This window comes from Anabrus simplex, chromosome 5, assembly GCF_040414725.1.
Source record: "Anabrus simplex isolate iqAnaSimp1 chromosome 5, ASM4041472v1, whole genome shotgun sequence".
Lineage (NCBI taxonomy): Eukaryota > Metazoa > Arthropoda > Insecta > Orthoptera > Tettigoniidae > Anabrus > Anabrus simplex.
Genome location: NC_090269.1, coordinates 431266744 through 431285026, shown reverse-complemented (window position 1 = coordinate 431285026; position 18283 = coordinate 431266744). Strand labels below are relative to the sequence as shown.

The 18283-nt window shown below is 38.1% G+C and overlaps 1 protein-coding gene across 3 annotated transcripts in view; it reads right to left on the bottom strand.

Moving 5' to 3' along the window:
* LOC136874206 (zinc finger protein ZFP2) overlaps positions 1 to 18283 on the bottom strand; it is a 179776-nt gene that overhangs the window by 11727 nt on the left and 149766 nt on the right. For all 3 annotated transcript variants that reach the window (XM_067147839.2, XM_067147841.2, XM_067147840.2), the window contains one exon: positions 16902 to 16984. In XM_067147839.2, coding sequence (XP_067003940.2) covers positions 16902 to 16984 — 83 coding nt within the window. The remainder of the gene's footprint in view (positions 1 to 16901; positions 16985 to 18283) is intronic.

Genomic DNA, 18283 nt, shown 5'->3' with positions numbered 1-18283 from the left:
ACTTCATCAACGAGAGGGAACTTGTTAATTATACACTGACTGACAGAGCAAATGCAACACCAAGAAGGAGTGGTCAGAACTTTATGCCAATTGCAGGGTAGACTGACGTCACTGAGGTATGCTCATGATGTGAAATGCGCCGCTGTGCTGAGCACGTAGCGAACGATAAATGGGACACGGCGTTGGCGAATGGCCCACTTCGTACCGTGATTTCTCAGCCGACAGTCATTGTAGAACGTGTTGTCGTGTGCCACAGGACACGTGTATAGCTAAGAATGCCAGGCCGCCATCAACGGAGGCATTTCCAGCAGACAGACGACTTTACGAGGGGTATGGTGATCGGGCTGAGAAGGGCAGGTTGGTCGCTTCGTCAAATCGCAGCCGATACCCATAGGGATGTGTCCACGGTGCAGCGCCTGTGGCGAAGATGGTTGGCGCAGGGACATGTGGCACGTGCAAGGGGTCCAGGCGCAGCCCGAGTGACGTCAGCACGCGAGGATCGGCGCATCCGCCGCCAAGCGGTGGCAGCCCCGCACGCCACGTCAACAGCCATTCTTCAGCATGTGCAAGACACCCTGGCTGTTCCAATATCGACCAGAACAATTTCCCGTCGATTGGTTGAAGGAGGCCTGCACTCCCGGCGTCCGCTCAGAAGACTACCATTGACTCCACAGCATAGACGTGCACGCCTGGCATGGTGCCGGGCTAGAGCGACTTGGATGAGGGAATGGCGGAACGTCGTGTTCTCCGATGAGTCACGCTTCTGTTCTGTCAGTGACAGTCACCGCAGATGAGTGTGGCGTCGGCGTGGAGAAAGGTCAAATCCGGCAGTAACTGTGGAGCGCCCTACCGCTACACAACGCGGCATCATGGTTTGGGGCGCTATTGCGTATGATTTCACGTCACCTCTAGTGCGTATTCAAGGCACGTTAAATGCCCACCGCTACGTGCAGCATGTGCTGCGGCCAGTGGCACTCCCGTACCTTCAGGGGCTGCCCAATGCTCTGTTTCAGCAGGATAATGCCCGCCCACACACTGCTCGCATCTCCCAACAGGTTCTACGAGGTGTACAGATGCTTCCGTGGCTAGCGTACTCTCCGGATCTCTCACCAATCGAACACGTGTGGGATCTCATTGGACGCCGTTTGCAAACTCTGCCCCAGCCTCGTACGGACGACCAACTGTGGCAAATGGTTGACAGAGAATGGAGAACCATCCCTCAGGACACCATCCGCACTCTTACTGACTCTGTAACTCGACATGTTTCTGCGTGCATCGCCGCTCGCGGTGGTCCTACATCCTACTGAGTCGATGCCGTGCGCATTGTGTAACCTGCATATCGGTTTGAAATAAACATCAATTATTCGTCCGTGCCGTCTCTGTTTTTTCCCCAACTTTCATCCCTTTCGAACCACTCCTTCTTGGTGTTGCATTTGCTCTGTCAGTCAGTGTATAATCACATGCTGTGCAGAAGTAACCCCTGGCAGATGAAAAGAATGTTGATTTATCTCTATCATGAAGTATCTTCACCAAGTTCATTGTCGCTACGCCAATGACTAGTTCATCCCTGTCTCTCTGATTCACAATAGAATGGTATGGAACATATAATAAAAGGAAACATTTGATCAATTTTGGTTTAACAAATCTGTAAAGCAGCTGCTTTAACAGGTTCGCCATTGGTTCTAGTAGTTTATGAACGTGAGGGGAAGCATCCCTAAGTGTAGAACTGATTTTCTCAAATAAACAAATGACAGCATACAGGAAGGCACTATGTGCTTTATGAAAAGCTGATGTCAAAACCATAAGAAACTTCTTCATATTTTGAAAAATGTTCTTATTCTTCAGCACAGGAGTGTCAGATTTTGAGACACATAAAAATCTTTAGGGAGCGACCAATTCTGACGACTCAATAGCTCTCCTCTTTTCATGGTCTTTGGAACTGCCAGGCTCGGCTTTTGGAATAGTAAATGATGTTAAGCTAGTAGTTCAGGCACTTAATAAACACCTCACTTTTAAAGAAACCAAGTAGTGGATTCCACTAATCTAACAGCCTCCGTAGACACCTTCCTAACGATAGCCATCTTCTGCAAACATGTTTGAGTATCTTCTTCGTTTCCTTGTTGTGAAGCTCTTGGAATTTCCTCTTACAACTCTATTCTAAATAATAGAAGATGTCGAGTAATAGTTCATCAACTTTAATAGGCAAACTGCTTGCACCTTTCTCAGCAGCCAAGTTAATCAAATGGCATGAGCAACGCAGTAGGAAGACAGGTGACTGTAGTTCGCTTAAAACTACACAATTCTGAATTGGTATTTTGTAACACTCTAAGTGCCAAATTGCCAAATTATCAATAGTACGTCCCGTTGAATCACCCAGCAAAGGCTGGGACAGACAACACTGAGCTAACAATCTTTTCCTGCTTTGCCACCAAGCAGGCGATGATTATAGGTAGAGCTTAGCATTACTCTTATTGCTCCCATCTTTAGCTAAAGAAAATGGCTCACGTTACATGTAACCAACGAGTTCACTTTATGAAACCGTAGCCATTCCTTTCAAAATGTAGGTGCTTTTCGTACGACCACAGCCATACATTTGGCAATTTCTGAACCTGGAAACATTTTCCTAAACTGAGCACCTGCATGATCGGCAACAGCTAACGGGATATCATGTTCAATTAAAAATGAAGTGAACAAGTATTCGGCTCTTAGTATATCAAGCTCGGCTCCAGAAGATGTAAAAAGCGAATATCTGACTGACATCCTTAAATTTTGTTTTGGAGACGTTTTTAACAGATTTAATTTGATTTACTAATTCTGTTCTTTCTTCATAATAAACATTCATATCACACAAGCACAAGGTATACAATGCGAACGTTTTGCCTTTCCGTGATCGTATAAAATAAGGAAATTCAGCAGAAATTGCCTCGCTAAAAGAATAATACCTTTTCTTAATTGAACTCTTTATGATCACCACTAAAAATCCCTTACAAATTTGTCACACAATTCACCAAGTTCCAGAACTATCATCAATGTTACACCAATACACAACAAAGCCTTTCAGCTGCTACGAAGCACGACGCAGTTACTAAGCTTGTTATATATACATTCACAGCCTGCTATTTTTCACTGATTTCTTTTCTTAAAAATCACAGCCTGCTACTTGTTTGGGAACATCTCAGTGAATGAAGTAGCAGTTCAAGTCGAACAGGTGATGAAAGCACGGTGATAATCGGTAATTTGAATGGCGATACATTTACCGGTCGAATTTCAAATACTGCATCTCATATTACCAGCTGCTATCGAAGGTCAAAAAATCTGATTTGACCGCAGTAAAAGAAAACAAGCTCTGATATACAATTCCGTAAAATAATGTTGTTATAAAATCATAAAACACGCTCCATATCCGTACATTTTACGGAAAAGCCGGAGTATTTGACAGGTATGTTAGTAGAATGGTAACATCGTTACTGTAGAATCAAAGTCTGTGCCAGTGTCCCCAAGGCAGAATGGTCTAGATATTCTAGGAATGAAGAGATGGAAATACAAGTTACTTGGTTAAAAGTGGAATTCATGTACAACAGGCAGATGGAAAAAGTCGACCAAGCAGACTAAAATAAGTTGTAACATGTAGTGGTACTTCAAAATTGACTTTGTATGCCCTCTACTTCTCTTACCCTCCATAACAGAGTCCGTTATTCTCCTAGGTAACCTATTCCCTTCCATTCGCCTCACATGACCCAACCACCGAACCAGGTTTATGCGTACAGCTTCATCCATCAAGTTCATTCCTAAATTAGCCTTTATCTCCTCATTCCGAGTACCATCCTGCCATTGTTCCCACCTCTTTGTACCAGCAATCATTCTCACTACTTTCATGTCTGTTACTTCTAACTTATGAATAAGATGTCCTGAGTCCACCAAACTCTCGCTCCTGTAAAGCAAAGTTGGTCTGAAAACAGACCAATGTAAAGATAGTTTCGTCTGCAAGCCGACTTCCTTCTTACTACATTACCATCCTGGGAGAACACACAGCCTAAATACTTGAAATTATCGACCTGTTCTAGATTTGTATCTTCAATCTGACATTCAATTCTGCTGAATTTCTTACCTACTGACATCAATTTAGTCTTCGAGAGGCTAATTTTCATACCATACTCATTGCACCTATTTTCAAGTTCCAAGATATTAGACCGCAGGCTTTAGGCACAGTCTGCCATTAAGACCAAGTCGTCAGCATAGGCCAAACTGCTTACCACATTTCCACCTAACTGAATCCCTCCCTGCCATTTTATATATCTCAGCACATGATCCATGTAAACTATGAACAGCAAAGGTGAAAGATTACAACCTTGTCTAACCCCTGTAAGTACCCTGAACCAAGAACTCATTCTACCATCAATTCTCACTGAAGCCCAAATGTCAACATAAATGCCTTTGATTGATTTTAATAATCTACCTTTACTCCATAGTCCCCCAGTATAGTGGACATCTTTACCCTTGGTACCCTGTCATATGCTTTCTCTAGATCTACGAAACATAAACACAACTGCCTATTCCTCTCATAGCATTTTTCAATTACCCAGCACATACTGAAAACCTTATCCTGACAGCCTCTCTGTGGTCTGAAACCACACTGGTTTTCATCCAACTTCCTCTCAATGACTGATCGCACCCTCCCTTCCAAGATGCCAGTGAATACTTTGTCTGGTATACTAATCAAAGAGATACCTCAATAGTTGTTGCAATCCTTCCTGTTCCCTTGCTTATAGATAGGTGCAATTACTGCTTTTTTCCAATCTGAAGGTACCTTACCAAAACTCCACGCTAATTTTACCGCTCTATGAAGTCATTTCATCCCTGCCTTCCCACTATACTTCACCATTTCAGGTCTAATTTCACCTATTCCTGCTGCCTTATGACAATGGAGTTTATTTACCATCCTTTCCACTTCCTCAAGCATAATTTCACCAACATCATTTTCCTCCTCCCCATGAGCTAGACTGACTGCAACACCACCAGGATGATTTCCCTTTACATTGAGAAGATGTTCAAAATGTTCTCTCAACCTCTCCAGTGATTCCCTGGGATCTATTATGAGTTCACCTGAATTACTCAAAACACTGTTCATTTCCTTTTTCCCTCCCTTCCTAAGATTCTTTATTACTGTCCAGAAAGGTTTCCCTGCTGCTTGACCTAGCCTTTCCAGGTAATTACCAAAATCTTCCCGTGACATCTTTTTGGGTTCAACAACTATTTGTTTCACTCTGTTTCTTTCATCTACGTACAAATCCCTGTCTTCCTCGGCCCTTGTTTGAAGCCATTTCTGATAAGCCTTCTTTTTACATTTACAGGCTTCTCTCACTTCATCATTCCACCAAGATGTTTGCATTTCCCCATCTTTACACACAGTTCTTCCTAGGCATTCCCTTGCTGTTTCTACTACAGCATCCCTGTATGCCACCCATTCACTTTCTATATCCTGAACCTGCTTACTGTCTACTGTACGAAACTTCTCACTAATCATATCCATGTACTTCTGTCTAATTTCCTCGTCCTGGAGATTTTCTACTCTTATTCACTTGCAGACAGATTTCACTTTCTCTACCCTAGCCCTAGAGATACTTAGTTCACTACAGATAAGATGGTGGTCTGTATCATCGAAAAATCTGTGAAAACCTCGTACATTCTTAACAGATTTCCTGAATTCTAAGTCTGCTAAGATATAGTCTATTATGGACCTGGTACCCCTAGCCTCCCATGTGTAGTTGTGAATAGCCTTATGCTCGAAGAATGTATTCGTAAGAGCTAAACCCATACTAGCACAGAAGTCCAGCAAACGCAAACAGTAGATAAAATATATGGAGGTGTGTTGCAATGCATTACTGGCATTATAGTCTCTTGTGGTTGTGAAACTCTTGATGATGTTGCACATTCGATGTTAGGTTGATGATATGTGAGATTAAAATCTAGATATACACAATAAAATGTTGATGTAAAATTGAAGACCACTTCTCTGTTGTTATCAGTGGGGATATAGGTCAAAGTCCAGTAAACAATATGATTAACAAAGTCATCTATAATTATTAATTTATAGGCGGCATATAATAAGTGGTGGGTTGAATATGGTTTTAGTTAGACTAAAATTGTCTCAGTTCAATGCGGATAGTGAAGCCTAAAAAGAAGATAGGAAACTAGTTGAGTAGATTACTTAAAATGGTACAAGACACATTCGTGGCCATATGTGAAGAAATATGGGACTCATCCTGTTCAGTGTGCTTGTTGTTTGTTATGAGAAGAGGAGATGAGGACTGAGCGTTTGTTGGCATGGGTAAGTTAGGTATATGGGAGAGGGGAGAGGGCGGTGTTTAAGGCGGGTAACGAGGACAGTGCGGTGCTGGTGTGCAGTGTGAGAGAGTAATGTGCAAAGCATAAAAGATCGATCTCTTATTTGTAAATCTAATGCCTTTGAAGACTTTGATTAAAAAATCAAAAAGGAAATTAGGTTTTTCTGAAATTCCATTGAGGTTTAGATTGGGGTTGAAAAATTGGTCCAGATGAATAAAACAGTTTTCTGTAACGTTGAGTAAGGGGCCTTTGTTTATATTCTTAAGAATTTCTGAGTCTTTATTTATGGTACTGAAACTATGTTTTGAGTCGTGGATGTTTTGGCCTATAGCCGAGAACCTATAGTACTTGATGGCATTAACGTGCTCAAAATATCTAATTTTAAAACTTCTGGTCTGCCAAATATATAAGGAAAAACAGTTATTGCAATTAAAGCGATAGACACCTGACTTTGTGAAGATGTCGGTTTTGTTTATTGACCTGGAATTATGTACTATTTCCATGTTTCTATTATTAGTTCTGTATGATATTTTGATATTGTGTTTCTTGAAGATATTGACTATACTGTATATGTTTTCATTAAAGGTGAAGGTGGAGTATATGGCAGGATTTGATCTTTATTTCATTAATGTTGACTTTGTTCAATGTTTGCATTTGTTAATAATTCATTCTATGAATGGGGAGTTGTATCCGTTATATTTGGTGACGGAACAAATAGTATTCAATTCTTTCTCTAGGTTTTCTTTAGATAACAGTATTTCTAATGCTTGGTCTACCACACTTATGTGTGTGCGGACATGTAGAGTCCTTGTTGCTCTTTGTGTTGGTTTTCTGTAAATTTTGTATTCTAGTGAGGAAGGCAGACACCAAAGTGAATTTTATATGGGGATCTATATTGTTTAAGTTATTTAGGGTGGTAGTTGCGTTTATCATTCTGTCGTCTAGAATAACCAAAATATCGTCATCATACCTGGACAAAAATAGTATATTCGAGAAGGCATTGTTACTGTTAACCACCGTATGTTCTAGGGAGTCTATATATATCTCCGCTAAAATCCCTGAGGCCGGTGACCACACACCCAATCAATCTTGTTTATATATGCATTTATCAAATGTGAAATAGTTACTGTTAACCACTAATTTTAAGACTTTCATGAAATCTTGGATCTCGAGTTTGCTTAGGCCACTATGTCCATTTAAGTTATTATGGATAATGGGGAAGAATTTTTAGTATTGATGCTGGGGTACATGTTGTTGATATCAAATGAATAAATGGTATGAGAGAGTTGTATTTTAAAATTGTCCAAATTTTTAATAAGTTCAATAGTGATTTTTATGGATTTATTTGACAGGAATTTATAATTTTTACTGAGGAATTTCTGGATGAACTGGGCTAGTTTGTATACAGGGCTAGGTCTGTAATTAATGATGGGGCAAATGGGGACACTGGCCTTATGGATTTTAGGAAAAATCTGGCGGTGGGCAGGCCGGGATTCATGTTAAGTAATCCATGTTTTTCTTGTTCTGTGAAAAGAAATGATATATTTTTTGAGGTTTGTTTTAAGAGACATTGAATTTGCTGGGTCTGATCTTATTTGAAAGTAGAGAAGGAGCCGTGTTTGAAAAACTTTTTGTTTTTCAATATATTCTGTTTTTTGCATAACAACACTCATGTTACCTTTGTCAGCCTTTGTAATAATAAGGTATCATTAATTTTCTTTTTGAGTTTGATGATATGGTCTCATATGGCAAAGGTTTCTTTGTTTTTGTTACTGTTAATAGGTGTTATTTTATTTTTTGGGTTATGGATTTTGTTTAGTTTCATTTTGACATCCAATCTGACTTCATCTTGTAAGTCTGGAGGCATTTTGTTTATGGCTATTTCTGATTCTATGACTAAAGTGGTAACTGTGTTAATTTTATTTAGATTTGGCCAATTACATTTCAAACCTTTTTTGAGGATCTCATTCACCTTGTCTAAAAGTTTTGTCTTTGACAAGTTAACAACTGGGGGGCGAAATTGTTCTGTTAAGGAATCATGATTACTGAGTTTATTGGGAAGTTTTTATGGTACACCTATTTAATGTTTTGAGATTGTTAAGCTTCTTTCTTCTCATGCATTAGTTGTTTTTGAGCTAGCACATCAAAAAATAGTTTATTACTGATGTTTGTGTGGAATAAGTCCCACTGAACTTTAGAGAGTAAGTGTGCTGCCTCAAGGTGTGTCTCATGAAGTTTCTTTTTCTGTATGAGAAATTTATTTCATTCTTGAGCCAAATTTTCTTTACTTTAATTTGAGTTTTTGAGTGCTGGGGAGAATTATGTTGTTTTTTCAAGTTAGTTTTAAGGAAATTAGGAGTCAAATTGTGTATCAAGCATTGTTTCCAAACATGGATATCTTTGCCCAGTTTTGTGATTTTGATTCTTAGGCCCATATAATAGTGGGCCTTAGATTTTGCTTGGTAAGCTTGATCATTAAGAGTGAAAATCTTAATTTTGTTCCATACTGAACTGAGATTACACTGTTGAAATTTGTAAGAAGGTTCAACCTGTTCAATACTAAATACATGTCATACAAGATGTTAGTTACAACATATTATTTATTTATTTATTTATTTATTTATTCATACTACCGGTTTCTGACATGTAAGAGTGTCATCATCAGCCTAAAATTGCAAACTGGGCACTGGTAACATATTACATTACTATGAACAACATACGTGTAATATTGTAAAAAAAAATAATACATATAATGACAATTTGACATTTAAAAATGATGATGATGATTGTTGTTTTAAGGGGCCTAACATCGAGGTCATCGGCCCCATTTAAGAATGAACAGTAGATAAAATACATGGCGTGTTACAACACATTACTGGCGTTATAGTCTCTTGTTGATGATGTTGCACATTCGATGTTAGGTTGATGATATGTGAGATTAAAATCTTGATGTACACATTAAAATGTCGAAGTAAAGTTGAAGACCATTTCTCTGTTGATATCAGTGGGAATATAGGTCGAAGTCTAGTATACAATAGGATTAACAAGGTAATCTATAATTATTAATTTAGAGCCAGCACATAATAATTGGTGGGTTGAATATGGTTTTAGTTAGATTACAACAGTCTCAGTTCAATGTGGATAGTGAAGCCTAAAGAATAAAGAAAACTAATAAAACATCAAGATTTTAATTTCACATGTCATCACCTAACACTGAATGTGCAATATCATCAACAGTTACACAACCACAACAGACTATAACGCCAGTAATGCGTTGCAACAGACCACCTCTATTTTATCTACTGTTCATTTTTAAATGTCAGATTGTCATTATATGCATTTTGTATCATATTGCACGTATATTGTTCATAGTAATGTAATATGTTACTAACATTCAACTTACAATTTTGGGCTGAAGATGACAATCTTACGTGTCAAAACCGGTGCTATGAATAAATAAATAAATAAATAACAAACTAACATCTTGTATGACATACATTAAGTATTGAATGGGTTGAACCTTCTTACAAATTTTAACAATGTATACACAGGAAGACAGTGGAAAGAGGTGCAAGGGATGAACAAGACAGCAAAGGGACAATAAAGTGCACAACGACCTGAAAGCAGTAAGACAACATACAGATATTGCCCGAAAATGAACTAACAGGACACAACGAATCACAAAACAGGCAGGCCAAACGCTAATGAAGCAAAATAACAAGAAGCAGACTGCTGAAAATTCTATTGTAAAAAAATGGGGAACAATAGATAATTTACACATACTAGCATTCATTTTTTTTTGCTAATATTTTCAAAAAACATAACATGGAAATTTCATTTCGCACTGATAATAATAATACTATAGTATTGCACAATGCAACTTCGGTTAATAGGTCGAACCAGTATACCAAATCGGGAGTATACAGATTTAATAATAATAATAATAATAATAATAATGTTATTTGCTTTACGTCCCACTAACTACCTTTTAAGGTCTTCGGGGACGAATATACAGATTTAAATGCAATGACTGTGATAGTACATATCTAGGCCAAACAGGACGCAGTTTTAAAATTAGATACACAGAACAAGTCAATGCAATAAAATATAACAGATTTTCAGCGGTAGGCCAGCATGTACATGATTTAAAACATAAATTCACTTCTATAGAACAAGACATTGAAATATTGGAAAGCTTAGGGAAAGGTAATTTGCTGGATGTTACGGAGGGCTGTTATATACATTTAGATCAGTATTTTAATCCAAATTTTAATTTAAATGAAATTTCCAAAAAACCAAATATTCTTTTTGATTTTCTTATTGAGTTTTTTTTAAATATACATATACCGGACAATAAGACGGTTTTTTATATTATGCACAGTAGCTTTACATACTGCCTTCCACGATCACGCCCTCCGGAGCTCCAACAGGTTACCGCCCCTCAGTTGCTCCTCCCTCCTTCTCCTAGTTCCCCTCTTTGACCCAAAACCAACCTTGGACACTGGATTGCTAACACTACAAGGTTCACTTAGCTACATGGTGCTTTGGAAGGATAGCGATCTCACGAGGTGAGTCACATGTTATAAGACGTAAAGTTTCACAATTTTTCAGTTAAAGTGAAAGTTAATATATTCATACTATTTCAGGTCTGCATTGAACTGAGAATGAAATAATTGGTAACTTCATAAAGCACCGGCTTCTGAGTCCGCCTCTTTTCACAATCGCCACATTTCAACATTTTGAAGATTTCATAGAATAATTTGAATATGGTTTTAAAAGATTTTGAAGTATCAAACAGTGCCAATGTCATTTAAGGAAATTGTTTAACCTTATTCTGCGACATTATGTTCAATACATGGCAATAGCCAGAGGTCTTTATTGAACGGTTTTAATATGGTTCTACAAAAACTTTTTTTTTTAAAAAGTCAAACTAAGTGAATGTTTTTAAGAAGATCGTGATTTTATTATTAGTTTTGTTTAATTTTAATGATTATTTAAACCAAATTCCTTCAGATTTTAGTAATCCAAAGTTTAATAATTGCAAGTCTTGGACAATATGGACTCGGAAATAGTATAATTATAATATGGTTTTTAAATCTTTATCATAGTTTTGTAAAATGTGTGTGACGTAGATAAACTTATATATGTTTGCCAATGTTTCCAGTGTATATCAGCTGATGATGACGCAATATAAAGCGTCGAAACTAGTCCTGATAAAATAAATATACATGTTGTAATTTCATCTTAACAACATTTTTAGTATTGAATAAGGCGGGTACGAATTTTAATAAATTGTAATCTTGGTTCAATACGGACGAATAATGAAATTTATATACTTAACACTATATGATTTGTAGTGAACTAAGTATCTCTAAACCTAGGATAGAGGAAGTGAAATCTCTCTGCAAATGAATAAAAGTGAAAAATCTCCAGGACGAGGTAATTCGACAGAATTACATGGATATAATTGGTGAGAAGTATCGAACAGTGGACGGTAAGCAGGTTCAGGATACAGAAAGAGAAAGGGTAGCGTACAGGAATGCTGTAGTAGAAACAGCAAGGGAATGCCTAGGAACAACTGTTCATAAAGTGGAAAAAGGCAAACATCTTGGTGGAATGATGAAGTGAGAGCAACTGGTAAATATAAAAAGAAGGATCAGAAATGTCTCCAAACAAGGGCCGAAGCAGACAGGGAATTGTACTTAGATGAAAGAAACAGAGCAAGACAAATAGTTGTTGCATCCAAAAAGGAAGCCGTGGGAAGATTTTGGTAATAACCTGGAAAGGCTAGGTCAAGCAGCAGGCAGAACCATTCTGGACAGTAATAATGAATCTAAGGGAGGGGCAAAGGAAATGAACAGTATTTTGGATAATTCACGTGAACTCATAATTGATCCCAGGGAATCACTGGACAGGTCAGTTCAAGTATCTGGATCTGCTGAAAGGTATGAAATGGCAGGGAGGGATTCAGTTAGGTGGAAATGTAGTAAGTAGTGTGGCCTGTGCTGACGACTTGGATACTGAAGTATTGAGGACCTACTTGCTGTCCACTGTAAGGGTACATAGCTAAATGGTTAGCGTGCTGGCCTTTGGTCACATGGGTTCCGGGTTTGATTCCCGGCAGGGTCAGGAATTTTAATCATCATTGGTTAATTTCACTGGCACGGGGGCAGGGTGTATGTGTCGTCTACATCATTTCATCCTCATCATAATGCGCAGGTCGACTATAAGCATCAAATCAAATTACCTGCACCTGGTGAGCCGAACTTGTCCTCGGACACTTCCAGCACTAAAAGCCATACACCATTTTATTTACTGGACAGGTGGAGAGAATAATATTAAAATCTTCTCAATGTAAACGGAAATCTTCCTGGTGGCATCGCGAACAACCAAGTTCATGGGGAGGAGGGAAATGATGTTAGTGAAATTACGCTTGAGGAAGTGGAAAGCATGGTAAATAAACTCCACTGACATAAAGCAGCACTAATAGATTAATTTAGACCTGAAAAGGTGAAGTATAGTGGGAAGGCGGGTATGAAATGGCTTCATAGAGTGGTATGATTCGCATGAAGTGTTGGCAAGGTAGCTTCAGATTGGACAAAAGCAGCATTTGCACCTATCTATAAGCAAAGGAACAGGAAGAATTTCAACAACTATCTAGTTATCACATTGATTAGTATACTAGTAGAAGTATTCACTGGCATCTTGGAAGGGAGTGTGTGATCAGTGGTTGAGAGGAAGTTGGATGAAAACGCAAGGTACATGAAAAATGTTCTGAGAGGAATAGACAGTAGTGTTTATGTTTCGTAGATCTAGAGAAAGCATATGACAGGATACTGAGGGAAAAGATGTTCGCCATACCGGGGGACTTTAACATCAAGGGTAGATTATTAAAATCAATCAGGGGCATTTAAGTTGTATATTGACAATTTGGCTGCAGTAAAAGAAGTCAGCTTCCGGACAAAACTATCTGTGCATCAGTCTGTTTTCAGATGAACATTGCTTTACGGAAGCAAAAGCTGGGTGGACTCAGGATATATTATTCATAAGTTAGAAGTAACAGAATTGAAAGTAGCAAGAATGATTGCTGGTACAATCAGGTGGGAACAATGGCAGGAAGGTATTCAGAATTAGGAGGTAAAGGCTAAGTCAGGAATGAACTCGATGCATGAAGATGAATGCATAAACTGGCTTCTGTGGTGAATAATGTGAAGAAAATGGTGGAGGATAGGTTACCTAGGAGAATAATGGACTCTGTTATGGAAGGTAAGAGAAGTAGAAGGAGACCAAACGTGATGTTTAGACTCAGTTTCTTATTATTTAAGGAGAAGAGATATAGAACTAAATGAGGCCACAGCACTAGTTGCAAATAGAGGATTGTGGCAACATTTAGTAAATTCACAGCGCTTTGCAGACTGAACCCTGAAAGGCATAACGATCTATAATGATTATGTATGTATGTATGTATGTATGTATGTATGTATGTATGTATGTATGCATGTATGTAAAAGGTGGCAAGGACGGGAGACTGGAATGCAATGGTAGTCAAAGGAAGAGAAGGTAATGCAGTAGGAGAATTTGGATTGGGACAAAGGACGGAAGACGAAGTCGGCTGGTTGAATTATGCACCAATCACAATTTAGACCTTGCTAAAGCTTGGTTGAAACTCCACAAATGATGCCTGTATGCATGGAGAAGACCTGGAGACACTGGAAAGTATCAAGTAGACTTCATTATGATTAGGCAGAGATTCAGAAACCAAGTGTTGGATTCCAGAACATTCCCAGAAGCAGATGTGGACTCTGGACTCTGATTACAACTTGTTGGTCTTGAAATGCCAACTAGAGTTGAAGAAATGGAAGAAGGGGAGGAATCCAGTGAGATGGGATCTAGACAAGTTAAAAGAAAGGAGTGTGGAGGATTGTTCCAAGAAACATGTTGCACAAGGACTAAATGGAATGGCTGAAGGAAACACAGTAGAAGAAGAATGGGCAGTCATGAAAAATGAGGTCGGTACTGCTGCTCAAGAGATGTTAGGAAGAAAGGAAATATCAACTAAGAATCAATGGATAATTCAAGAGATACTAGACCTGACCAATGAATGACAAAAGTACAGGAATGCAGAAAATGAACAGGGCAGAAAAGAATACAGGCGATTACAGAATGAAGTGGATAGAAAGTGCAGGGCAGCTAACGAAGAATGGCTGAAGGAGAAGTGCAAGGTTGTCGAAAGATGTATGGTCATAGGAAAGGTAGATGCTGCATACAGGAAAATCAAGAAAACCTTAGGAAAAAGGAAAACTAGGTGTATGAATATTAAGAGCGCAGGTGGAAAACCACCTCTAGGGAAAGAAGACAAGGTAGAAAGATGGCAGGAACATATCCAACAGTAGTATCAAGGCAAGGACCCAGACGATATGGTTCTGGAACAAGAAGAGGCTGTTGATGCTGATGAAATGGGTGGCCCAATTTTGAGGTCATAATTCGAGAGAGCTTTGAGAGACCTAAATAGGAGCAAAGCACCTGGAATTTATGGCATTTCCTCTGAATTACTGACTGATTTAGGGGGAACCAGCACGGCGAAGTTATTTCATTTAGCATGCTAGATATATGAGACAGGAGAAGTGCCATTCGATTTTCGGCAGAATGTTGTAATACCTAATCCCAAGAAAGGCGGTGTTGACAAGCATGAAAACTACCACACCATTAGATTAGTATCTCACACCTACAAAAATAGAACACTTATTATTTACAGAAGAATGGAAAGACAAGTTGAAATTGAGTTGGGAGAGGCTCAATTTGGCTTCGGAAGAAATGTAGGAACACGTGAAGCAATCCTGACTTTACATCTGATCTTAGAGGATGGAATTCAGAAGGGTAAGCCCACATACATGGCATATGTTCATCTAGAAAAGACATTTGATAATGCTGATTGGACCAAGCTATTTGAGATTCAGAAGGTGATTGGGATCAGGTACTGAGAAAGAACAATTATCTACAATCTATATAAAAACCAGTCTGCAGTAATAAGAATTGAGGGCTATGAAAATGAAGCAGCAATCCAGGAAGGGGAGAGGCAAGGCTGCAGTTTGCCCCCTCCATATAAATGTTCATATAGAACAGGCAGTAAAGGAAATGAAAGAGAAATTTTGAAAGAAAATCACAATCCAAGGAGAGGAAATCAAAACCCTGAGATTTGCCAATGATATTGTTATTTTATCTAAGACTGCGGAAGATCCGGACAAGTTGCTGAATGGTATGGATGGAGTCCTGGATGAGGAGTACAAGATGAAATTAAATACGTCCAAAACAAGAGTAATGGAGTGCAGTCATACGAAGTCAGGTGATACAGGAAATATTAGATTATGAAATTACTACTTAAAGGAAGTGGATGAATATTGTTACTTGGGTAGTAAAATAACTAACAATGGCAGAAGTAAGGAGGGCATAAAATGCAGGCTTGCACAAGGAAGGCCTTTCCTAAGGAAAGATGTTTGCTCACTTCGAACATTGATATAGGAATTAGAAAAATGTTTTTGAAGACTTTCATCTGGAGCTAGCATTGTATGGAAGTGAAAGATGGACAATAACTAGCTTAGGAAGAAAGAGAATAGAAGCTTTTAAGATGTGATGTTACAGAAGAATTCTGAAGGGAGATGGATGGATTGAATCATGAATGAAGTGATACCGAATCGTATTGGTGAGAGGAGATCATTGTGGCTAAATTTGATGAGAAGAAGAGATAGAATGATAGCAAACATCTTAAGTCACCCAGGACTTATGCAGTTGGTTTTGGAGGGAAGTGTACAGGGTAGAAAGAATGGTAGAGGTAGACCATCGTATGAATATGACAAGCAGATTAGAGCAGACGTAGCATGCAGCAGTTATGTAGAAATGAAAAGGTTAGCACAGGATAGCTTGGCATGGAGAGGTGTACCAAATCAGTCTATGGACTGACAATTCAAACAACCATGTCAGACTAATGAATGGAGCCATCAATATACTGATTAATGGAGCTAAATTATGTAAGTTTAAATGATTATAGTTTTCAATGTATACAAAAATTTAACAACTTTCAATTTGTAGATATAGTTGATAATCTTTAAACATGGCTTGCTCTGTGTGTCACTGTTGGTACAAACATACAAAATTTCTGAGAATATCTTGAGGTAATAGTTGCAGATGACATTTCACATGATAAAAAAATGACGAACAAATGATGCAGCAACAGTGAAAGAATACATTTTTCAGTGTTGCTTAAATGTATTATAAACAAATACACTTCAGAAATATCTAGATCTACCAGATATTCTTTTGCAGATATATAGTGAACAAAACTACATCAGGAAACATCAATATCATCTTAAAATTCCTGAATATTTTAGACAAATTGAACCAATCTAATTGTAATATATTAGAGTATAAACGTAACGTTGTAAAGAAGGAATTTAACTGATGAAAATGGCCCATTTTTGGAGATAATATATCCACAACTGAAAACAACAGTGAATAGATACAACATATTCCTTTTTGTATAGAATTTGTGGTGTACATACTTTGTTTCTTCTTTGATGTATGGCACGAGCTGATCCACAGTGGGTTGTTCAATGAATATTTCCTCCTTAATTTCTTCAGAAGGCTATAAGTAAGAAATAAGAAAAGTAGAATAATGAAGTGAGGAAAAAGAATTAATAAGACACAGCTGAGAAAATAAATTTCAAATTGGCACAAAAAAAAAAAAACCTACAACCTGTTTTCCAGTCATTGACCGGGTCAGGGATGGAATGAATGAAGCCCCATAGGACTTGTGCTGGCTGCCAAAGCCTGTCCCAATCCTCTGGAGCAATGACTAATGACTGTCAGATGAAATGAAATGATAATGGAGAGTGTTGCTGGAACAAAAGGTGACAGGGAAAACTGGAGAAAAACCTGTTCTGCCTCTGCTTTGTCCTGCACAAATCTAACATGGAGTGACCAGGATTTGAACCACAGAATCCAGCGGTGAGAGGCCAACGCGCTGCTGCCTGAGCCACGGAGGCTCTCATGTTGTCACAATAAGAGTATAGGTAATGCAAAAATATAAGAGTAGAAAGGAACAGGCAAGTTATAAGAGAGATAAGCATATGAAAAGAAACACACAATAGGATAGCACTAGACGTGGTAGCAATAGAAGAGGAGAAATATGAAAGGACAAAGACTGTGTCCAAAATCGTTACCCAATATAATTTCTTGCTTCTTTTTTAATTTTTGGTTGACCCCTACTTTCACAATGACTACGGTACCATACCTATTTTCTTTATCCTCTTACATTAACATTCCCCTTCTCCCACCTTTCTATACATGACTTGACTTGTTGCTTTCTTGTTCCTTTCCATGTTCCAATATACGTTATTTCCCAAAACACCTCACTGTAATATCAAATAATCCCACATTATTCCTACCATTTTAAGTGGACAATGCTTAAATCATAACAATAGAAAAATACATCATCCCTCACTGTACATCACATTAACACCAAAAACATACCAATATAAATACATAAATATATAAATATATAAATAAAAAATAAAATAAAAATAAATCAATCAACCATGAAGTCCATCAATCAACACTGATCAGCATTTATGGCTCTCACATAGGTGGCAGAATGATTATCCATTGTTTATGTAGAAAAAAGAATTTTAAAATTTATGAAACAATTCCCTAGGTAAAATATTTCAATCCCTAACTCCCCTTTCTATAAATTAATATTTGCCAAAATTTATCCCCTTGAATTTCAAATTATCTTCATGTTGTGATCTTTCCTACTTTTAAAGAACACTGACTTAAATGTTTTCATCTACTACTGTCATAAAAGGTGATATCTCCAATCACTACTCACAACATACCACTTAGTCGTGCAGCTTGTCACCCTTCTCCAAATCGTCCCAGCCCAAAC